General features: G+C 34.5%; 3 protein-coding genes across 6 annotated transcripts; all 3 read left to right on the forward strand.

The window, feature by feature from the left end:
- On the forward strand, positions 1,027 to 5,579 carry LOC18595302 (E3 ubiquitin-protein ligase KEG). Of its 2 annotated transcripts, none has more exons than XM_007023185.2 (6): positions 1,027 to 1,137; positions 1,208 to 1,268; positions 2,120 to 2,490; positions 2,678 to 2,769; positions 2,858 to 3,331; positions 4,390 to 5,579. In XM_007023185.2, exons 1-6 carry the CDS (start codon positions 1,042 to 1,044, stop codon positions 5,315 to 5,317), a joined length of 2,022 nt encoding a protein of 673 aa, XP_007023247.2. In that variant the 5' UTR covers positions 1,027 to 1,041; the 3' UTR covers positions 5,318 to 5,579. The 2 variants fall into 2 exon arrangements, with proteins under 2 accessions (XP_007023247.2, XP_007023248.2); XM_007023186.2 differs by having other exon boundaries at positions 1,065 to 1,093.
- On the forward strand, positions 5,682 to 10,559 carry LOC18595303 (alpha-galactosidase 2). Of its 3 annotated transcripts, none has more exons than XM_018123555.1 (16): positions 5,682 to 6,838; positions 6,924 to 7,132; positions 7,322 to 7,380; positions 7,467 to 7,523; positions 7,618 to 7,652; positions 8,088 to 8,191; positions 8,307 to 8,382; positions 8,474 to 8,532; positions 8,673 to 8,738; positions 8,838 to 8,921; positions 9,114 to 9,178; positions 9,374 to 9,456; positions 9,561 to 9,651; positions 9,868 to 9,917; positions 10,002 to 10,142; positions 10,238 to 10,559. In XM_018123555.1, the coding sequence occupies exons 2-16, from the start codon at positions 6,954 to 6,956 to the stop codon at positions 10,322 to 10,324; spliced, it is 1,236 nt and encodes a 411-aa protein (XP_017979044.1). In that variant the 5' UTR covers positions 5,682 to 6,838; positions 6,924 to 6,953; the 3' UTR covers positions 10,325 to 10,559. The 3 variants fall into 3 exon arrangements, with proteins under 3 accessions (XP_017979044.1, XP_017979043.1, XP_017979045.1); XM_018123554.1 differs by having other exon boundaries at positions 6,927 to 7,132; XM_018123556.1 differs by lacking the exon at positions 5,682 to 6,838 and having other exon boundaries at positions 7,046 to 7,132; positions 7,284 to 7,380.
- LOC18595304 lies at positions 11,122 to 13,853 on the forward strand. Its single transcript, XM_007023191.2, has 4 exons — positions 11,122 to 11,239; positions 11,649 to 11,782; positions 12,408 to 12,927; positions 13,229 to 13,853. The coding sequence occupies exons 1-4, from the start codon at positions 11,211 to 11,213 to the stop codon at positions 13,605 to 13,607; spliced, it is 1,062 nt and encodes a 353-aa protein (XP_007023253.1). The 5' UTR covers positions 11,122 to 11,210; the 3' UTR covers positions 13,608 to 13,853.

A 23,259-nucleotide genomic window follows, 5' to 3' on the forward strand; every position in this document is an offset into this window, starting at 1 on the left:
ACAAGATTAGACCTGTTTTCTTGTACATCACTGCTTGCTGCATTTTAGTTCTTGTCGTCAGGTTTGTCATCTAAACTTTATGTTGCTTAAAAATTTAACAGGACCCTTTGTTTTTCCTTTAAAAACTGTATATGGAGATATTGCTGGTATGTTGAAGGTCAGAAGTGGACAAATGATGAGGCTTGCATTTGAAATTTGGGGATAACAAATGGTGATAATGTTTTATCTTGTATGGAACTTGTGAATGTCTGAGTTCCTAGATGATGACATGAAAGTTCCTATATTTGGGATAACAAATTGCCTTTTATTCTTCTTCTTGAGTTCCATCTGAAGATCAATAGCCTGCATTAATAATTTCTATTTCCAACAGTTGAAGCTACAGTTGTCTAATGTTTGTTTTGTGGTGCATGCGGCTTTGTCTGTCAACCATTCACCTTTGAAATTGTCACATGGCTGTTCCCTACTTCTATGGTACTCAGTCTGGAATTTGGTCTCTTGCTTGTTCCTTATCAAACCATCTCGATGGCATTGGAGTTCATCACTGATCAGCACTGGTTTAATGTAAATGCATTTCTAGTTGTTCTCTATCTCTATGGTAATGACAAAGATATTAGCCTTGGAAGTTGGCCTGGATTATTTTCCTGGAAAAAGTTACTTCTCCATGTAAATGACTGATTCTTCTACTTCCCATCCACCTCTCTGTTCCTTGCCGCCTTCTCTCTCTTTCCCTTCCCTCTTTTACTCTTTGAAGTCTAAGACAAAAAGATAGGGAAAGCAAACAACCTGTCATTGTAGAGTTTTGAATCAGTACAAAACCTTGGTCAATTATCAAAGTAACCAATTATTCCTTGCTTGAGCAAAGCTGGCTGAGCCAGCTTGATCCATGTGACAAGCCCAGAGATTTGAGTCCAAGAAGAACATAATTAAAAAAAAAAAGGGAAAATCTGGCATATGAATGTTACTGTTACCTCCACGTGTCTGTTTCTGAAGTCACTATGTAACAAGCGTGGCGCAAGTAGGTTCATCCTCCAAAAGATCCTGATGACGGGTCAAGCAGAGGATCCCAGCAGCACTAAATACTCGATATTTCCAGGTGTGACGAGTGACCAAACTCTCCTCGACCTCATCTCTCCTCGAGTCTTTCTCTTCAACTAAAACTCAACCTAGTCAAATTCTTTCTAAAATTTTAACTTTTCAGCTTGTTTAGTTTCAGGTTTTTGGAAGTTCGAGTTCGCTAGCGTGCCCGAACACCCCTTTGTCTTTCACTGGTAAGTGTTGCTCTCTATGTTTGTTTCCAGAGAAACTGTAGGAAAAAGGAAAGTGACTTTAGTCTTTGCTTCCCACTTTTAAACTTTTCATTGCCAGGACATGAAAATCAGACAAAGAATTTAAATTTTTGAAATGGGTTGTTCTCAAAATGAATTCTTTTTTGTGTTCTGTAAGTGTTTTTGATCGTGTGCATCATTCATCTAAACTGGAATCGGTATATGCTCGATTGTATATATGAGAGTGTTTTTATTGTTAATTTTTCTCTTGATTTTGTAGGCAGTAGTCGGTTTTGTTATGATGTAAGATTAAAAACTCGAATTTGAGATTTTATTTTTAATTTGATATGCTTGATTTATAGAATTGGTATTCTTCTGAGAGTTAAAAAAAGATAAAAATGGTTGAAGAAAAAGAAAATATTGTTTGTTTACTTTGCTATCAAAATGGTTTCATTTTTTGCTGATTAATCAGCTGCCTTTTACTTTGCTGGTACTAACTTCTAGTTTGAGGAATCATAATTTTTAAGAAATGGTTATGAAGAAGAGGGGCGGTTTCTTTGGTTTTTATTGCTAGTGAATCTTCAAATTTTTTTATTATCAACTTGGTTTGTGGCATCAAATTTGGTAAAATAGGTCCAAGCTCCTAAAATGCTTGGTAATGGAATTAAGTTGTTAACCTTTTTTTTTTTTGGGTACATATGTTCTTAACCATTTGGTAAAGCATTCATTCTTCATTTAATTGTATTCTAGATGGGCCAGGGAGGAAAAAGCCTTATGTATTAGTGTTTTCATTATGTATTTGATACATTCTGCTTAATATTAAAATATCTGTTTTTATTTTTTTTCCTATATAGGAGGAATGGCTGAACAGATTAAAGCATCTAAGCAGGTTCCTTCCTTTGAGTATGAGCTTTTTGAAGGAGATCCTGACCACCTTAGGACTGTTGTGGCTACACCTACTCAGACCAAACACTGGATTAATCCTGCCTCGTTGAAACTTAAGCATAGGATAGGGCGAGGCCCTTTTGGTGATGTTTGGCTGGCTACTCATCATCAGTCAGCTGATGAATTTGACGAGTACCATGAAGTTACGGTTAAGATGTTGCATCCATTGAAGGAGGAGCATATGCAAAAGTTTGTTGATAAGTTTGAGGAGTTATTCTTGAAGTGCCGAGAGCTCCAAGGTGTTTGCTGGTTGCATGGTGTCTCTATTGTAAATGGAAAGGTGACTCTTTCAGCATTAATTTTTCAATGTCCTTTTCATACTAGTATACTTTGGTGCCCTCATGATTCAAATCACAAAAGTGATGCTAGACTTAAATTTTCCTAAAGGTTTGTAACTAAATAACATGGTTGGGTCCAGTCTTTCACACAGCTCATAAAATGAGTTTGGTTTTGAAATAATTTTGCAGATCTGCATTGCAATGAAATTTTACGAAGGATCTGTGGGTGATCAAATGGCTCGGTCAAAAGGAGGCAAGCTTTCCTTGCCTGATGTTTTAAGGTGATATGTTGTTATATATTTCTTCTTTGTGAAGCACATTGTGCTTTTAGTTGACCTGTGAAATCCTTAGAGTGGCTAATATTTACAGGTATGGGATCCAATTAGCAAGAGGTCTTCTTGGGTTGCACTCAATGGGGTTGTTGGTGCTCAACCTGAAGCCTTCCAACTTTCTTCTAAACGAACAGAATCAACTATTTCTGGGGGATTTTGGGATCCCATATCTACTTCTTGGGATTCCATTGTCTGACTCTGATATGGTTCTTAGGCTTGGAACCCCTAATTACATGTCTCCAGAACAGTGGGAACCTGAGGTAAGAGGTCCTTTGTCCTTGGAGACTGACATTTGGGGATTTGGGTGTAGCATGGTGGAGATGTTGACTGGTGTTCAGCCATGGTTTGGGAAATCAATTGAAGAAATATATCATTCGGTTGTGATTAAGAAAGAAAAACCACACATCCCAAGTGGCTTGCCTCCAGCAATTGAGAATGTTATCAGTGGTTGCTTTGAGTATGATCTCAGAAATAGACCATTAGTTTCAGATATTTTACTCGCATTTGAAAGGTATTTGCTTTTTCCTTTCTTTCAACACTTGGTATTTTATTGAAGAAACAATTTTATAGCCGGTACTTGGTTATATTTTCATGATAATGAGATGTTTAACGAATATGTTTACTCTCTTCCTCAACTTTGGGCACTAGGCGATGTGATCTTTATAGAATTATAGATATAGAAGAGAAAACACCACTATTCTTTCATTTCATTAGATACAGGTTACAATCCCTGTAAGGGGTTGATGTTGAATAATTATATGTTCCTTATGAAGTTCTTGCTAGTTTTAGCATTTAGAACTATAGTCCCGTGAACTATCATAGCTATGGCAAATGATTAGCAAAATATCTCTCCACATCCCAATCTCACTTACATCTCTGATCTTCAATTTCCCTGTCTCACTGCCTGCTTCGACATTTGAGGTTTTTGATTCATGAATGCAAGAAATAGTAGCTCCAACATTGTGTCAAGTTTTCTGCATTTTAAGGAGAAAAATTTTGTAGGTATTGCCATATTTTTGCCTTTGCCAGTACTGAGTTTGTGAGTGTCCCAATTTGAAAGGGATTGATATGCTCTGTTTGTTTTGAAGATGTAGCTGCTAGTGTAATGCATGAATTTGGCCTGAACTTCTCAGCTAATGTTATATGTGACATACTAGGTTGAGCTGAACTGCATATATTTCTTGTTGTAATTGTGATCAGCATAAATTTTTGTGATAGTCAATTGAATACAGTTCTAATCACTGTTAAAAGTGGTTATATGATTATAGCTGTTAAATGGTTTCCATGTGTTCATTGTATATACATTAGTACCAAAGTATTCATCTTGCTATTGTGTTGTTTACTAGAGTTCATGAAAATATTATTATAGCAATTGGAAATAAGATATTTTGGTAAAATCTGCTCTGAAAATGCTTAAGAGCTTGGAGCATTCCACTGCAGTGTCTATGCTTTGATTTAAGGACAAATCTAAGTCAAATAAGAAACAGGATCTAATAATTTTTTAGTCTCTTTCCTTTTTACTCCTTTTCCTCTGGGTTGCACTCTGATAATTTGGAACTGAACTTGCAGCTCACAAACTGCTGTTAACAGTGATGGAGGATGGATTGGCCTTGGAAGCCGACCAATCAAAGAAAAATCTGTTGTCTCTGGTTACACCACATGGTATCTCTCCAAGGATCGTCTTCAAGTTGGTGACGTGGTTCGCTCAAGAAGCCCTCCAAATGTTCGCAAACCTCAAACCATGGATATTCGTGAAGGAACTGTTGTTGGTTTAGATAATGATGCTGATAAGAATGGCTTTGTTCTAGTGAAAGTTCCTGGAATGCACAACCCTCTGAGAGTACAGGAGTCTACACTTGAGAGAGTCACAAATGGTTTAGCAGTGGGGGACTGGGTGTGCTTGAAAGAGGAAAACAACAGCCACTCCCCTGTGGGAATACTACATTTAGTACAGCGTGATGGAACTGTGGCAGTTGGATTTATAGGATTAGAGACCCTTTGGATAGGGAAGTCTTCCCAGCTTCAAATGGCTAAAGCTTATTATTTGGGGCAATTTGTGAGGCTTAAGGCAAATGTGTTTACTCCTCGGTTTGAATGGCCACGGAAGAGGGGAGGAGCATGGGCCACTGGGAGAATTTCAGAAGTTCTTCCAAATGGGTGTCTTGTTGTAGAGTTTCCAGGTAGATTTGTTCTTGGAAATGAACCCAACAGATTTTTAGCAGATCCTGCTGAAGTAGAATCAGTGTCTTTTGATACTTGTCCTGGTGTGGTGGAGAAATATCAACACGTTGAGGATTTTCATTGGGCTGTCAGGCCGCTAGCAATTGCCTTTGCCCTATTTACAGCCATGAAGCTCACTATGTCTGTTGGATGCAGTGTAAGTGCAAGAGTGAAGAAATGCCGGCGAAATGGTCATGATGGCCATGCTGGCAGTAAATCAGGTTGGAGACAGAGAATCTTCAGAGATGGAGTTACTACTGCTGGTTCCACAAGGTAATTCTACTATTATTAGATGAGTTTGCTGGAACCTACAGCTAAGGAGATAAGGTTAATCAGGAAACAACTTCTCTGACCTTTGAAAGGTGATAGTTTCAGCTCACTTACTGTCAGTAACTAATGTTGATGAAGCAAAGCATAAATAAAGCTGTCAATAACTTGTAGTCAAAGGTGTAAATATATGTACAGAGTATGTTCAGAATTGGGTTAACATTTGTTCCTTTTTATATATGAGCATTGTCCATGCCCATTCTGGTTTGACATTTTCTGGTTCATTTATTCTTTATCTGCTGGATTTGTGCTTCGGCTGGTCCCAGGAATAGCTCAGTTTTTTGAAAACTATCGAACACCAGTTGCTTAGTATTCCAGGTGGAACCAGAAGCAACGTGAGAGACAATTGTCTGATTATGGATTTAAAATTGCAAATCGAACCTACATGCTGGGAAGGTTCACTGCAACAATTATTGCCCTGATGAGAGATCTAACCTATATTCATACAGGGTTTCATCCATAAAATGGATCTGTTTCATAATACAAGAAAACCACTTCCCTGTCGTCCTGTCTTAAGTGCTTGTTGACTGATCTTTGTGGGGGGAAGTGTTTGAGGTGTACGGGTTGAGAATATGTACAGGGTTTACATTTTGCTGCTGAAGTCCTTGTTGGCTGTTGCTTCAAGTATATAACTTGCTTGAAGTGTAGCAACTTGCAGATATTAGTGTTGTCGTCAATTTTTTGACCAAAGAAAGAAAACCCATCACGCTTTTCATAAGAAAAAGTTTCAGAAAAAGATTAACAAAAAAGGTTATGAACATATTTTATATGGCTTGATGCAGCAAAGGACATATTATTGTAACTCGTCAGCCATTGGAGCTGTCAGCAACAAACACAAAGTGACAAACTTACAATTTCTATTGCTTTTCGTGGCATTATAAAAGGATAGAAAGAGGGCATCTTGTTGGTTGGATATTTTTCTAGACTTGAATGATCAGGTTAGATTCCTTTCATTCGTCCACAAAGAGAAAACTAAAGTGATGGGTGGAAAACTCCAAGCGTGAAATATGGACTTTTGTTGCAACTCTATGGTTCACTTATAGTTTGGGTCGGCCATGTTTCTAAAGCTGTGATTGACTGCTCTGTTATAAAGGAAAATACTGAACGGTAATTTGCAGATTAGAGTCCAAAATAGTTGAATAAAATAGATGAAGAGGACACGTTGGAGTTGGTCTTATTGTCTTGCCCCACTAGAAACCGCAGTCCATTCCTAATGGACATGTATTACAATAAAAGCTCCCATAGAAATTCATGGCATTGATGATTGTTGAAAGTAGATTTTCAAAGAGGTCAGAACCTAGTCACAGATGTCTTCCCCTTGGGAGCTTCGCTTTCCATATCAGTTACTTCATTAACATCTCTAATATTGTCCTGTATCAGACAGGGAGGCTATATATAGAGATGGATTATATTTTGTAATATCTGCACTTTCCCAGAGCTGAGGGAGATCAAGTGAGATTCAGGAATCAGGGTAAGTTGTTTCTCCCTTGACGGTGTGCTATGATTATCTGCTATTAATCTCCCTTTGGACTCATTTGGCCTTCTGCTATGTTTAGCAGCAAACAGACAAGAAGGGACAAGCTCCAATGGCACATTCATTACCATCAAGTCGTTTTTCAGCTTTTTTTTGTTGTATTCTTCTACTGTTGCTGATCAGCTCTGCTACTGTGAGTGGGGCTCGACTAGGGAATGCCAGGCTAACAGATTCTTCTAGTATCAGAAGGATACTTTTAAACAATGGCCTTGGTCTAACTCCACAAATGGGGTATGACTACAATCCTTCTGATCTTTTTTCTTTTCATCTACCTATTTTGTTTGGAAAAAAACCATTGCAATGAATCAAAATACAGTACAGGCCTTGAGTACATAGTTGGCCTAGTTTTTTTTTTGACCAATCTCTTATGTATTTTCATCAGTCAACCTTTGCCTTTAAGCTTCTTTGTCTAATGACCAGTTGGAATAGTTGGAACCGTTTTCATTGCAATATCAACGAGACATTGATCAAGGAAACTGGTAATTCTACAAAAGAAAGAAAACCCATGAATTTGTTGATCATTATGGCAAAAGAAATTGATCAATATGTGTACTTTATGTCACAGCGGATGCAATGGTGTCAAGTGGTCTTGCTGCTTTAGGATACACCTATATCAATTTAGGTAACAGTAGTTATTGATTAATTTCATAGCTTACTATTTGTCTTTTGCATTATTATATCATTCTCATGTAGTTATACGATTTCTGTTGTATTAGATGACTGTTGGGGTGAACTCAACAGAGATACTCAGGTAATAATTTCCCTTCTTTTCTTGTATATTGGAACAACTTATGATATCACGATGAGAATTGCCACTAATTTATTATGTTTGTGTACTGCTCTCTCCACATTGCACTCATTATTCATTATGTTTGTGTACTGCTCTCTCCTCATTGCACTCATTATTCCATGGTATCTATAGAATTAACAAGGTTTCATAGGTTACCAGCAAAAGTATTCCACATCTGGATCTCCATAATGTCATATGCATACTCTTGAAGTTTGGAGAACATGCACCCTAACATCCACACAAGATGCATTTCAATTACTTTGTTCACTATAAATACCTCAGTGGGCATCCTTATGTTTACCTTTATATTCATGGGTTCCAAGAGAAAGAAAGTGAGTGCTGTAAACAAAAAGTGTTACTTGATAATGAAGTGAAAATCCATGTTGTTTCCGGCAGGGGAATTTGGTTCCTAAAGCATCAACATTTCCTTCAGGCATTAAGGCTCTGGCAGATTATGTACATAGCAAAGGGCTTAAGCTTGGAATTTATGCAGATGCAGGGTATTGAATTGATTCTTTGTGGCTCAAAATAATTGACTTTCAAACAAAATGGTATTTAATGAAACCTCATCTCTCTTGATGACCAAAATTTTGGGTACATTGTTGATTTTTTAAGGACTCAAACTTGTAGCAAGACCATGCCCGGGTCCCTAGGATACGAAGAACAAGATGCAAAAACGTTTGCTTCATGGGTATGCTTCCCTTATGTTGTTTTTCTGTATATTCATCCTTTAACTGCCATTTGTTTTCATATCATCTAAGAAAGTTGCTTATTTTGTCTAGGGGGTTGATTACCTGAAATATGACAATTGTGCAAATACTGGCATAAGCCCAAAGGAAAGGTAATTTAACCGCTTTCATAGTTCTGCGAGAATGCTCTGGTATGTAGCATAGGTTGGAAAGTGGCAGCTTCTCTAGTTGTGCCAGTGAGTGGTGATTTCTCTTTTTCTGTCTAAGCTGTTAGGATTCTTTTGTGGAGCAGGTATCCGAAGATGAGCAAAGCTTTACTAAGTTCAGGGAGGACCATGTTTTTCTCGTTATGTGAATGGTAAAATAACTTTCTTCACAAACAAGGGACAAACATTTCCTCTGAACAACAAATGTAGAACTGCTGCTGGAAATATTCACAGAAATTTAACATATGTAGGGGAAATGAAGATCCAGCAACTTGGGCACCAAGCATTGGGAATAGTTGGAGAACAACTGGAGATATTAAAGATAACTGGGATAGGTAAAGAGGAATACTGCTTTGTGCTTTACTAGATTGCAATGTTAAGGATAGTACTATATGCACTGTTAAATTTCAATCTCACACGTTACTCCATTTCCAGCCATCTATTCTGTAGTCTGTAGAATATGCCTGTGTTAGATACTCAAACCATGCTTACCATTTTGAGGAACTAACAGTAATCTTGTGGCCTAGAATGACATCCATTGCAGATCAAAATGACAAATGGGCATCTTATGCTCAACCTGGCAGTTGGAATGGTAGGATACCAGAATTTCTTTCACAGCAAAAGTATTTTTCTATACTTAATGAATATGGATACATTGGAGGAAGGTGGGGGAGGAGGAGGAGGAGGATGAAAGTAGCAGAATTGGTTTTATGTGCAAACTACTTCATCTCGTAATATATGAAATTGTACTTTCTGACTTGCCCCTAAAACAATTGTTGTACATCAGATCCAGACATGCTTGAGGTAGGAAATGGTGGCATGACAACAGAAGAATATCGCAGTCATTTTAGCATATGGTCATTAGCTAAAGTATGATCCGGACTTAGTTATTCATGCACAAATCAGATAAACTTTTCTTCCTATGTGATTTCTGATACTATGACGATTCCTTTTTCATCCTTTTCCGTATGCAGGCTCCTCTATTGATTGGCTGTGATATTCGGTCAATGGATAATGTCACCTTTGAACTGCTAAGCAATAAGGAGGTTATTGCAGTCAATCAAGGTAAAGTCATATGAATTACTTAGAAATGTCCATGCAGCTGAACTAGCTTAATCTAAACTCCAGAGTGGGGAAGTAAAAATCCTTTTCACACCCACTGGCGCAGTTCCCATGTATCAGAACTCAAACATACAAATTGAGGTTACAGTCTTGTATATAGTGAATTATGTGAGTGGCACAGATTGAAGTTTTTGTAACAGAAGTTTTTCCATTGAGCAGATAAACTTGGAGTTCAGGGGAAAAAGGTGAAAAAAGATGGGGATCTTGAGGTAAATATGATCAATGGTACATTCATGCTTACTCCTTTTAGCCTATCTTCACATTTACAATCTAAATACCTATGATAAATGTAGGTATGGGCTGGCCCCTTGACTGATAACAGGGTGGCTGTAGTCTTATGGAACAGAGGATCTTCCTCTGCAAACATCACTGCTTACTGGTCTGATATAGGCCTTAAACCATCAACTGTTTGTGATGTTCAACATTTATGGGCGGTATGAGCCTCCTTTTAATGACATGATTGTCAATGTTTCATCCAATGTGATCTATATAAAGATTTCAATAAGTTTTATGCTTGAAAATGCAACAGCATTCAACGGAGTTATCAGTCCAAGATCAGCTCTCTGCTCAAGTGGATGCACATGCTTGCAGAATGTACACAATCACACCACAGTGAACAGTTCTTCCATGGAAAGAAAGTGGTTTTCCAGATGGAAAGGGTCTGATTGCAGGCATGCAGCAGCTAGCTGAGAATGCATTTGAACAAAGAAGTTAGCTTCAAGAAATTGAATAAAATTTTGCAATATTTGAAAATATTAAAGCAATGTCAGATAAAGAAGTGAAACCTCAATAACTTATATGCAAAGGGATAGTTCGCTGAGAATGCTACCAGTTTATGTCTAGTTGCTATAGAACATCCACCAGATACTCTCCATTCTCTTATTATTTTCAATTCATTTTTCTTCTTTCCCTTGTATTAAAAAAATGTTAAATAGAAATATATATATATATATATATATATATATAAATTTTACGAACAAGAAAATCATTCTATTATTGACAAAACATATAAAAATTACTTTCTTTGTTCCAAATTAAATGTCGATTTTTAAATTGTTGCATCAAATTTAATTCATTTTCATTATAAGTTTCTATAATATTGTGTAAAATTATAATTTTAAAATATAGAATTTTAATAATAAATAAAATTATGATATAATTTTAAAAATTAAGTTTTTTAATATATCATGATATATTGACATATCTTAATTAAAAATAACGTAATTTTGATATAATATGATTTTCACTTTTTACGTCAGCATTTACGTAAATATAATAAGAGTCTTTGATCGATATTAATAGAACAATAAAAATTTACTTAAATTTTATTAAATAATTCAAGGGATTTTACACCACTATATCAAGAACCAACATGGTGAGCAAGTGACCTTTTTCTTCTTTATTTTCTTTAACGAAATCTCTGAGTTTCCTCGCCACATGGTTCAAGCGGGAGTCCAAGAAAGTTAAAACAAACATCGAAAAGTTGTGAAAGAAGAAGAGAAATGCAGGGAACAGCTTCAAAATCTCCGTTGTAAGCTTCTTCTACATGTATATCACATTCTTCTTTTGTCTTCTTTCTTTTAGCATTATATCATATTCACCATGCAAAACTTGAAAGCAATGGCATGATGAAAAAAGGAAAGCAAAATGTAGGGGGGGGCTTCAAACCAAGACTGAAACTATCCCGATTGCCAAGAAACTGAAGAAACCCAAGTTTTCTTTTCTGTTCTTTTAGAAGGAAAAACCATGTGCATGGAACCATCTCCTGCTTGCATGGCAAGAACTGGATGGAACTATATTCGATGCATTTGAACTTGGATTGATTTGTTTTTTGAGAAGGAAATGTTAAATACAGCTATTTGGTTGGTTTCTACTCCTTTTTACACCCATTTTCAAGATAACCAAAAAGGAAAGTTGAACAATTTTTCTTGTTTTTGCAGGAATTACTACGAGGAGAATGATGGTGGAGAACAAAAAGAAACAGGAACGAAACTCAAGGAAAAAGAAGTTGGTAACGAGATTGATGAGATAAGTGATCGGTTTCAGCGCACGAAGCGTGAAACAAGTAAAAGAGGTAAAAGAGGATGAATTTTCTCAGTTTCTCTCGGTTTGTTCCTTGGAAGATATAACTTTCAAGTGAAAGGATCTGCAGTACTCAAGATTTTCCTTCAGTTTCTGTCTTTTCCTTGTCAATATGAGATATCTTAATTCTGTGGAATATAAACTGAGGATACTATTTGTAGAGTTGAAGTAAAAGCTATGTTTCACCCTTTGTATTTTCAGTCTGCAAATTCTTAAGAAATTGGATAATTGAGGTAACTATCTGCTGGAAAGGGTCTTTATTATTGTTTTGAGGTCAGGAAAATGAGAAGAAAAAAATGAATTTACTTGCCATGAAACTGTCTCCATTTTGTAGAAGACCCAGATAGCTATCTATGTTTCACAAGTGATGTTGATATTGCTTGTTGGAAATTGATTTCGATACCCTATTATTCCAAATATGTAAGACCAGATTGTTCTGTTGATGCATTCTTTTATTATTTGGAGTCATAAGCAGAGGGAACTCCCCGCAAAGAAACTGAGCAGGTTCATAACGGTCGAAGTTATTGTATTAGTAATTTATACCAAAGATTAGCCATAGACATTTTTGGTAAACTTTGTATGCAAGCTCTGATAGTTGATGTGGTTATTTCATGAAGAGCTCTCCTGGGCAAAGCATGGTCTGTGGAGGCAAGAGCAGAAGAGCAGAGCAGCTAAGCTAGAGAAACAGCTCAAAGCACGAAGGGAACTTGAGGTGCTAATTGAGGAACAACTGAACAGGTTTCATGCGCATTACAACCATGCCATGGCCCCAAGTTATCTCGAGGATGTGTCACAACTCCTCATGCCACAATGTGTAGCTCCCCAAGAGCTGGCCATCATTTCCTGGCTTGGTGATTGGAGACCATCTGCCATTCTGGAACTCCTGCATGGCCTGGCTCTTTCATCTTTCTTATCAGACTCAATTGATATGGAACATGTCCTATCTCAGATTGTCCATGAGATACGTATTGAGGAGGCAGTAATTGATGAGGAAATGGCTGAGATTCAAGCTACATGTGTTCTCCACCTTCCCTTTGCCCCAGTGAAAAGCAGTAAGTCAGGTGGTTCTGCCTTGCCTGATATTCGAGTTGAGTTCAAGAAGATTGCTCGGGTTGTCACCAAGGCTCAAAAGCTCAGGTTCATTCCCTTTCTATTTAATTACGAATCTAAAAAATGTAACCTATTAATCACACCTAAAAATTTCAAATTTTGATAGTTAAATGTGCCATGAATAGAGAAATAACTACAAGGGTATGTCATCTAGTTTTGTTTTTGGTGGTTCCTTTGCTTGTTTGTTCTTGACCTTGTAGGCTTTTCTAGTTCAGATGCTCCTATTATCTCACAAGTTATGCATCCAGGGAGCTTAAATGAAAATGTGTGTGTTATAATTCTAGAAATGTATGTGTAATTGACTGCTATTTGAAAACTTGCACAACAGGTTCAAAGCATTAGAGCTGGTGGTGAAGAAGGTGCTGAACCAAACTGATGCAGCAAAGTTCCTGGTGACCTTATCAGGAATTCAAGATGCTATCCACCAGTTTGCAGAGCACCAGAGGTTGCGAAAGGGGCCAGTTACTCTGTCTGTCAAGCCTCCGGATGTAGTTGAGACTTCAAAGCAGCTAAAGATTCGCTTAGAAGACAGAATCAGTTTTTGGGAGAAGACTATCCTGAGCTCAGAACAAGAGAGGAGTGGCCAAGGAATTCAAGATGCTATCTACCAGTTCGAAAAGCAACAGGGGTTGCGAACGGGGCCAATTACTCTGTCTGTCAAGTCTCAGGATGTAGGTGAGACTTCAAAGCAGCCAAATATCCATTAGAAGACAGAAACGGCTTCTGGGGGAAGACTACCTGGGCTTAGAACAAGAGAGAAGTGGCCGTGAGCAATGAATGCCTTTGGAAACTGACTATGTTTAACATCACACTCTTTGTTGTATCTAAAGCAATATGGCATTATAGGTTCCGTTTGCTACAATTGTATAAAAATCTTCTTCTTTTTTTCTTGTCTTGGTTGGACAACATTGTCTTTCCTTAGAACATGTGAGGAATTTAATTACACATTTACACATACCAGGTTTCTAGTCATCCAGAAGAACTTTTATGCATATAGTCTGAGCGTTAAATCAACTTCCAGCACAAACTTGGTGTTGGGGAATTTGTCATCAGCTAATGATGACTGAACCAAATGTAAATTACCTCAGATGAAATCAAACTATTTTCATGTTCCCTATCCTCTTCAGAATTTATTCAAATGGGAAAACTTTTGGTCAAATTTGGCTGAATAAGATATTTGGAAGGTTTAGCAGAACAGCAACTCATAGAATTCCTAATTAATCCTCTCGGATCCTCTTGATGATCTTGCTATGCGAAATAAAAGGAAAGTTCACTGGAAAATTGTGCCCAAATTTTGTCTCTAAAGTAATTGTGAACATTATGTTCAATCTTTCATTGGTTGATTATAATCTATTGCCTCTAGTTTAAGGTTTAGCTTCCACAGTTGATCATACCACGCTCTAGATAAACATTGCAAAGTGCCCAACAAGAACTTCATATTTTTCATGCTTTGACGTCTTCTGCCACTACAATTTATCTGACACTGCAGTTGTCATAATTTTCCATGTATTGATGTCTTCTGCCACTATAGCTTATCTCACAAGGCAGCTGTCATGTGTCTATAGGTAAAATTCGCAAGAATAGGGAATCAAATCTCGGGACTTTTCACAAAGAATCATAATCCAGAGCAACCTGATCACTCCTAACATTTCTACACAAAGATGGTAAACGAATTTGTTCCTTTATTTACACATTTATCTTCTATAGCTTGTGGAAACAATAAGCTGTCAGAATCAGCAATCCAGTTCAAAAGGTTAAACCATGGCCCCAAAACATCCCTCAACTTTTGACCTTTAAAGATTGAAAAGACCTCCCTTTTTGTCAATGTGAAACTTCACAAAATGATTTTGTTTTAACAACCCAAAAGAGCCACGAGAAAATCATGGGAACCACTAAGAGAAACATGAAAAGTCCTAAAGAAAATCTTAATAGATACACGGTGCTTCTATATATATATATATATGGGAAAAATGGAAAGGTTTGCTAAAGCAACAAATCTCAACATATCAGGGGACATAATGATAGATAAGATCCATCTTAATCCACAAACCTGCAATAGTTTTTACAATGTTTAAGTCCAAAATTTTGAAACTAGGCCAAATGACCAATAACCTTTGCAGAGCATTGACATACCTGTTTTCTCAACTTAGTGGTGCCCTACTTCTCCAAGAGGGAATAAAAACCTAATGTTGGTTTTGGTCCATGAAGTTACTGGAAGTGGGATGAGCTAAATCAAGTTGTACTGATCTAGATTTAGATATCTAGATAGTAAGAGGCCCACCCATTACTTTGGAGGTTTTTCAACTTTTTCAGCTTGAGCGTGAGTCTCATGATTCTGATTTTTCTCAACTGGAATGAGGATGCCTCCTTACTAGAAAGTGACAACCAATCTGTTTCAACCCTTTTCTTTCCTTCCTCCCCTTTTTTTCCACTTTTAATCAATATTTTTAGTACAAGCAGCATCTTTCATTTTAGCAAATATTTCATACAAGTAGACACCACCTAACACACTAATCTTATATGCTCTTCTTATTCATCTTCTACAAGATAAGGAAAGAAAAGAAAAGAAAAGAATCTGTAACAACCAAAGTAGAGAGGCCCTGACCACATCTCTTCCGACTTTTTTTCCCTGCAAATAAATAGTGTTGCTATCATTCTAGATCCTTGGTGTGGCTGGCTGGCCCTGGCCATTGGCCATAGCCCATATACGTCACGAGGACCTTTTGCTCCTTGTGCAAATTCACTTGAATACAGGCACCTACCCTTTTGGCAAGCATCCCAATCCCGTATGTGTTTTTTGACAAAAGTTTCCCAATACACTGTGTGGCTTGCCCTTGCAATGTAAGTTGCATGTAAACAAGATCTGCCCAATGCCGTACCACTTAGATTCGTTGTCCCCATTGTCCTGTGATATCACAGAAAAGCTTGAAAAGATACAACAATAGAAAAAACCTTGCACGAGGATATGTTCTGATAGACTTTGATGTTATCAACATGTGTCATAAACAAGAGCCTTTCATATTAGCAGTGGGTTTGGCAAATTAAATGTCAACGAATCAATCAGAACTTGTTTGACAAGAGTAAGAAGCATCCATTTTAATTATTTGATAATGTTACGTAATTAGTAAGGTGAGAGAAAAATTATGGTGTCTCAGTCCCACGTCCGGGAGGTGGGAGGGTCTCGAGACAATTATAATCGAGGGTGTTGCACACCTTATCAAAATAGTTTTTTAAAAGAGTGTGATGAATCCTGTAACAAGTGATATCGGAGCAAATATAACCTTAACCCAACCCACACTAGGCACTTCCATAACAAACCAAAGAGGGTGGCTAGTGATGACAAAAACATTGTCGGATTAAGCAGAGGATAGCATCACGTTCAATTTTTCAAAAAAAGTAAATTAAGGTATACCAATCAAACATCGAACAGGAAGAGAGTCCCGAGATATTTATAAACGTGAGTATTACTAGACCTGATAATTTTAGACACGACACGAGAAGACACGAGTTAAACAGATTTTGTGTTTACCCTTAACGTGTTTCGTGTCTAATCGTGTCTGACACGTTAAGACACGAAAATTAGACACAACAAACACGTTTAAAATATGTTTAAACACGTTTACTTAATCGTGTTATCGTGTTTAAACGTGTATACGTGTTTAAACGTGTATACATTACACGTTTATTAACCTATTAAACATTAATAGTTAAAAACTATTTAACTTTATATAAATAATTTTTAATAATTATTTGATGTGTATTTTAACCTTATATATAATAATAAATTTTATGTATATTATTTATATTAAATTTTATTATATTTGATGTTATTATTATTATTTTTTGTTATAATTATTTTTATAATTATAGATTTTAAATTTAAATAATAAAATTATATTTAATTATAAATATTTTTATTTAATCGTGTTAATTGTGTTAAACATGTTAATCGTGTTAAACGTATTATTAATCGTGTCGTGTCGTATATTAACACGTTTAATAAACGTGTAAAACGTGTTAATCGTGTCGTGTCGTATTACACGTGTATTAAACGTACACGTGTACGTGTTTTAAATTTAAGATACGAATATTAAACGTATCGTGTTCGTGTTTAGCCTTAACGTGTTTCGTATCTAAACGTGTCTGACTCGTTTAAAACACGAAAACACGAATTGTCAGGTCTAAGTATTACACACCTATCACATTAATCCTTTGGAGAAAAGGGTCATTTGTAACTATATAGTAACTTAACTTGATCTTGATATTACTACTCAAAATATTCGCTAGAAAGTCATTTAATTTGAAAGAAATATAAATGAACTTACTCCAAATATTTGCTAGAAAGTCATTTAATTAAAAGGAATATAAATGAACTTGGGTTATCTTAAGTAGGCATAACAAGATATCCTTACTCATTTTAGGGCTTAATTTAGAGGTATGTAAATGAGCTTACAATAGGTACACGTATTATTTAGAATAATTTGCACTTACACCTTGCTTGATTTCATACATTTTTCTTGTAGTATTAATATTTTGGAGTTTCAATTTGTTATCATCAAAAATCACATATCCTTGATATTTTAATGAAATAATAAAAGATAATGAGCGGGGATTTAAAAATGATATTTTAATAATTTATAAAAATAAATTAGCTTAACGATTTTACAAGTATCTGAATATTTAACTGATTAATTGATGTATGATTTTTTACAAAAAAAAAAACATAAAATTTGAATTCTTCTTTTGAAAAAATATGAAAAGAAAAAGACCTAACAATTCTACAAAAGAAATGAATTTATAGAAATTGAAACTACAAAATGGTACTTTAGCTCAATTGGAATAAGCAAGAGAATGAATTGGATGGACTGGAAATTAATTTTGAAAAAAAGAACCTGAAACTGGAACTGTTGAAATTGCTATCTTTTCACCACATCCTATCAAGCTACCTAGACTAGACTTTGTGCAAGTTGTAACCCTAAGATTAGAGTGTTTAGATTCCATCCAATCATTGTGGATCCCCTCCTCCATCAACAGTCTTTTAAAAAGAAGATTAGATCGGAAGGTGGGAAAAGTAAGTAACCCCCCAAGAGGAGATGGGTGATTTTAACATGTTCATTGACCCTAGAGGTGACCCCTAAATGAATGTGGGGCCATCAACCTTGCATGATCTTTCTCAAAAATAGATCAAATGGTGGAGATTCAATCTTTAAGAAAGTTTCAATAAGTCGGCACCTTCCTTATGAAAATTTTGATGGGTTTTTTTTTTCCTTTTTATTTTATTTTTTAATTTTGGTGTGCGTGAATAAAACCTGGAGATGTTGAGGTGTGGGGGCCTAGGGGCAACATCCAAAAAACCAAAAATTATAATCAGATGATGATGATGATCATGCTTGACAGTACACACGCGTGCACATGAACAGTGCCTGCTTTTTCTTAGTTACTTTTATGGGTCCTCCATCCTCCCAATTATTTGGCTTTTAAGATATGCTGTGTTCTGGTTTGCTCAAGTAGAGAAAAGTGCTTCCATTACACCATTATTTATACATTTCTTTAGTTTACCTAACAATACATGAATCCATTTTTTCAAAACATATTTTATGTTTTTTTGAATAACTTTTTTACCATTTTTATCTCAAATATAAAAATTTTATCATATCGGTTCAAATTCTAAACCTTTAATATAAAATTTTAAATTTGATCCGTTGAAATGCCGTTTTTAAAATTATATTGACAAAGAAGAAAATAAAAATTCAATATCATGATTGAAATTTTTGACTTAAATTAATTTTAGGTATATACTTTTTTATATGTTTGTGTGTGTTTTAATGTTATAATATCATACATTAGATGTGGTGAAGATATAATAAATTTAAGTATATGGTATAACAAGTCACAATGTCAACAACATAATAATAAAATGATTCTTTATTATACAATAAAAATGACATAAAAGTTGCAAAAAGAATCTAAATTCGATTGTGCAACGCCCTCCTTTCACCAATAGAAGATATGAAAACACCTTAATTTGAGAAGATCTCACATTAGTGAAGAATTGGGTAAAGTTTGATATTCATTTTAAATGAAGTTAATTTTCACTTTATAAAGTGAAAATAATGCTATATATTAGCTTAAATTCTTAGTGCATGCTTTCAACCCATTGTTCATCTTCAGGCTCTAGTAGAGCAAAAAGTAGATTGAGTTTAATTCAAGTATTTGGATTTATAAATTTGACTCAATAATCGATATACGTACCCTTTACTCAAAATCGAATTTAAACACTTCTCTCTTAAATTTAAATAAAATAAAAACTCGAGTCAAGCTCCAATCCTAATTTTTCTCCAAATGAACTCAAGCAAAATCAGGTTGAACTTGTCAGTCTAGAGAAGTTTCAAGAACAAGTCCACTCTCTAGAATGAAAAATGGAAAGCACTTTTCTTCTCCCCTTCCATGAGATTATAGGGATCAAATTGGTGAAAGGATGTAGATGTTTGACTTTAATGACCAAATTAAGATTACCAACTGGGAATTAAAGCAAACTTCCTCAAAAAAGGAAAGGAAAAAATTGAATGGCTTTACTCAATTCTTAGAAAGAAAAAGAAAAAAAAATCACCATCAAGCATGCAATTATACGTTGAGTTGTCATTGGAGGGATCTTGGAGAAAGGCAGCACATCAAATTATATTTGATTGATGGCAATCAACTTTTTTGCCAGTTTGTGAAGGAAATAATGTGCAAATAGCTACTCTATATTTGGGGTTCCTATTTAACATACCAACTTAAATATATACTGACAATTAGGAACTATTTGATATGCTCATGCACATGTAAGCTTATGGCATAAAAGTGGAATATTTAAGTTGGGTACTTATAGCTTTTTAAATTTTGCAATTGTACCCCTGTTATTACCATGATGAAGACTTTCTGCTCTTGTATTTAAACTTTTGTAGAATATTCCTAGAGTTAGCCACTTAGGCAATATTTGTTTTCTCATTGCTTTCAATTGGTACTTAGTCATTAGCACACCCATTATGTGAGCAAAGTTAAAATAAAGTTATAATTATTTAATAATATATAAAAAAAGAGAAAAAGTATGAATAATTGAATGTATAGTATTGAAATAGATAAAAAAAAGCACAAATATATGTGAATTTAAATCATATTTTTAAGGAAAGTGAAAGACGAATACACCTTCATTAATTAATTTACGTTTTATTATTACATAATGAGTTTTTTTTTTTGTAAATTAATCAATTCAATTAATGTCATTTGATTAGAGACATCAAATTCAATCAGAATCATTAAATGTTTTATTATTACATTATAAAGTTTATGTATCAACGTAATTATTGAATTTGGTGTCACGCGTGATGTTATTTAGACTCTTGACACCAAATTTAATCAATAATATTATTAATAGTATATATTCTTTCCGTATTTTCACTAACTTGTCACTTTTTTTCATCTTCTATTTAGAACCTCCTTTGAGATTTTGAAACATAAATATTATTGAGTCATTTCATCTTTTTTTTTTATTTCTTTTTTCCTTTAATTATTATTGTTATTATTATTATATTAATACTTTCTACTAAAATAATTGGGTTAGAACCCTCTTTCTCCTTCATCCAAAAAAGATCTTATCAGTAACCATCAAGGGCATATTTGTTAGAATGAAAGATTTGGAACCACTATGTTCTTTTGGTGACAGGTTTTGGAAGTATACTGAAAAGCAAAAAGAGCTCTCTATGAAAATTTTGCTTAACAAGCTATCAATTAATTATTTGTATTATTTTATTTAATAAGTAAGGGTGAACTGAAAGAATGATGATCGTCATTTCTTAATTTTTTATTCTAAATTCTAATCAAATTATTGATTTGATTTATAATTTTATATGATTATCTTTTAATCGCTTTTTACATAAAATTATGAATTCATCACTGATAAAAGATAAAAAGAGAGCCAAAAAAGGTAAAAATAGGAGGTTTTCCATAAAAACCAACAGTAAGGTAAGAGAGATGTTCCAAACAAATTAAAAGAAACAAAATATGCTCTTACAAGAGATAAGGGAGCAACACCTAACAGCCATGTAGTGCATAGCATTAATTAAATTAATAATTGTCATGTTAATATATAATTTATTTAATTTTTATGTAGCATTTATGTTAAAAATTCCACTATTAATGTATTTTATAGATGATGGTCACAATTATTTAGAGACGTGTTTCATAAATAACTACTGATGTCTCTAGAAGTAATTCATTGGTTTAAATAGTAAAAAAAAAAAACTCTTTTACTATGATTTTTTTTTTCAGTTAAGTCTCCAGTCTTTTATTGTTTTAAAAAAAAGCTCTAACACTTTTAACTTAAACTTAAATCAATCTTATCTTATTGAAAAATTAATTGTTTCAAACTTGATCAACTATTATTTTATGCCGTGTAACATATGAACTAGCAAGCTTACATAGCCACACGATAGTTAACATGTCCACATGGCAATTAACAAGATCAAAATATGGAAGTATCATAACTCGAATCCTATTATTTGATTAGGCACTTGAACCCTATAAATACCCGATTAAAATTTTGAATTATTACTCAAACTTTTATCCAAATATTCTAGACACTACTTGTTAATATCCGTATTCGTCAAACTTGATTAAAATAAATTTAAAATCAATTTTTATGTATATTATTAATAAAAATTAAATTTAATAAATTAAAATTTAAAATTATATTTCAAAAAATTAATGAATTTTAATAAGGATTACATTAATCATAGTAAATTTATAAAAAATAATATAAAGAAAACTAAAATTTAACATAAAAATTATTATTTATAATTTGAGGAAGTGGGTACTCTAAGACTTTTTTTGCTTTGAAAATTAGGCACCCTAAGACTACTAGGCGAACCTGTAACGAGTAGTAATTTTATTATTCAAACCTAATTATAAAACTATTTTAATATTACTTAATTGGGTCAAGTAATGCTGGAAATTCGTTTACAAGGTACCATTGACATCTCTAGACCAAATCCGTCAATCATGTCAGTTGCTTACATTATATGTCAAGTGAACAAAAAAATATCATTTGGTATTAGATTTAAAAATAACTAATTTTCCTTAGAATTAAAAATTTGTTCGGGTATAAATATAAAAATTAAACTCATTTGAGTAAGATAAGAAATTAAGGGTTCAGTAGAAAAAATGACTATAATTGTGAGCCCAACAATCGGGTTACCTGATCATGATCTTGACCGTTCAATTCAAAAAAAGGGTCCCCACGATGAAGAATAAATCTTGGGTCGCCACATCATCATATTAATCAGGCATTTACTGCGGGACCACCAATCTTTAAGATTCTCGAGATCTTTCACAGCAATCGGCATCCATTGTACAATTATTATCTATTGCAACACCCAGGGAAAGATAATGTTCTTCTTATCATCTTAACAGCTGGCTTGCTTAGGATCATGACTTTCTCTTTGATCGAAATTCATCAATTGAAGCTTATTTTTCTTTTTCTCCTCGAAAGTAAATGATTGTTTAACTTGTCATGTTTACATCTCTCAAATTGTATTTGTACCAATAATTTGAGTCCTTATATGTTACATGTGACAATGACATGATATTGATTTGAATTATAAAGTCCGTCACGTGATTATGTTTGTATGTTATATTATAATAAATTATAATATATTAACTGTCACGACCCGATACTCCCATCGGACTTGTGACAACCGTCGCGACGTCTCGATGAACACTCATTACCCTGAATGCCGATCGAAACTCCGCAAGGCTTAGCATCAGCTTTCGCATCTCCTCGGTGAGCGACAGTTATTAAATCTTGCATTTCAAGAAATCGTAAGTCGTTTCCAAATCAAAATCATAAAATATTATTTTCTGACGCACAGGGGCATTTTCGTCACTTTTCTTCGATAATACCGAAACTCACTAAAAACATGGTGTAAAAGCTAAATATGTTCATACATATTTTAAATCAGATAACTAAAGTATAAAATTACTTTTACAATGACATGTGGGCCCCCAACTAACTAATAAGATGCGAGTCTGTGAACCTATAATTTTGACAATGCAAGGCTAACTGAAGTTTTTGATACAATCGACTATCTACCGGCTATCCCGAATCTGAAATGTGGGGAATTGAGGGTGGTGAGATTATAAAATCTCAGTGAGTAAACAGACATCATCTAAACTATCTAAAGACGAGTAAATGAAGACAATTAAAAAATAATTAACTTCAGCAAATTTTTCACATCACGAATATTCATTTCAACCAAATAATCAATATGGCTCGTGAATTATTCAAAACTTGCCTCATGTCAAATCCTGTACTCGATGACA

The sequence above is a fragment of the Theobroma cacao genome, chromosome 6 (genome assembly GCF_000208745.1).
Source record: "Theobroma cacao cultivar B97-61/B2 chromosome 6, Criollo_cocoa_genome_V2, whole genome shotgun sequence".
Classification (NCBI taxonomy): Eukaryota; Viridiplantae; Streptophyta; class Magnoliopsida; order Malvales; family Malvaceae; genus Theobroma; species Theobroma cacao.

Excerpts from the sequence above, each read along its gene's own strand:
- LOC18595302 (XM_007023185.2), top strand. The coding sequence starts at position 1,042 with ATGACGGGTCAAGCAGAGGATCCCAGCAGCACTAAATACTCGATATTT. Across the intron at positions 1,138-1,207 it reads TCGACCTCATCTCTCCTCGA|TTTCAGGTTTTTGGAAGTTC; the intron begins GTCTTTCTCTTC and ends CAGCTTGTTTAG. Across the intron at positions 3,332-4,389 it reads ATTTTACTCGCATTTGAAAG|CTCACAAACTGCTGTTAACA; the intron begins GTATTTGCTTTT and ends CTGAACTTGCAG.
- LOC18595303 (XM_018123555.1), top strand. The coding sequence starts at position 6,954 with ATGGCACATTCATTACCATCAAGTCGTTTTTCAGCTTTTTTTTGTTGT. Across the intron at positions 8,192-8,306 it reads GGAATTTATGCAGATGCAGG|GACTCAAACTTGTAGCAAGA; the intron begins GTATTGAATTGA and ends TGATTTTTTAAG. Across the intron at positions 9,179-9,373 it reads TCAACCTGGCAGTTGGAATG|ATCCAGACATGCTTGAGGTA; the intron begins GTAGGATACCAG and ends GTTGTACATCAG.
- LOC18595304 (XM_007023191.2), top strand. The coding sequence starts at position 11,211 with ATGCAGGGAACAGCTTCAAAATCTCCGTT. Across the intron at positions 11,783-12,407 it reads GCGTGAAACAAGTAAAAGAG|AGCTCTCCTGGGCAAAGCAT; the intron begins GTAAAAGAGGAT and ends TATTTCATGAAG. Across the intron at positions 12,928-13,228 it reads ACCAAGGCTCAAAAGCTCAG|GTTCAAAGCATTAGAGCTGG; the intron begins GTTCATTCCCTT and ends CTTGCACAACAG.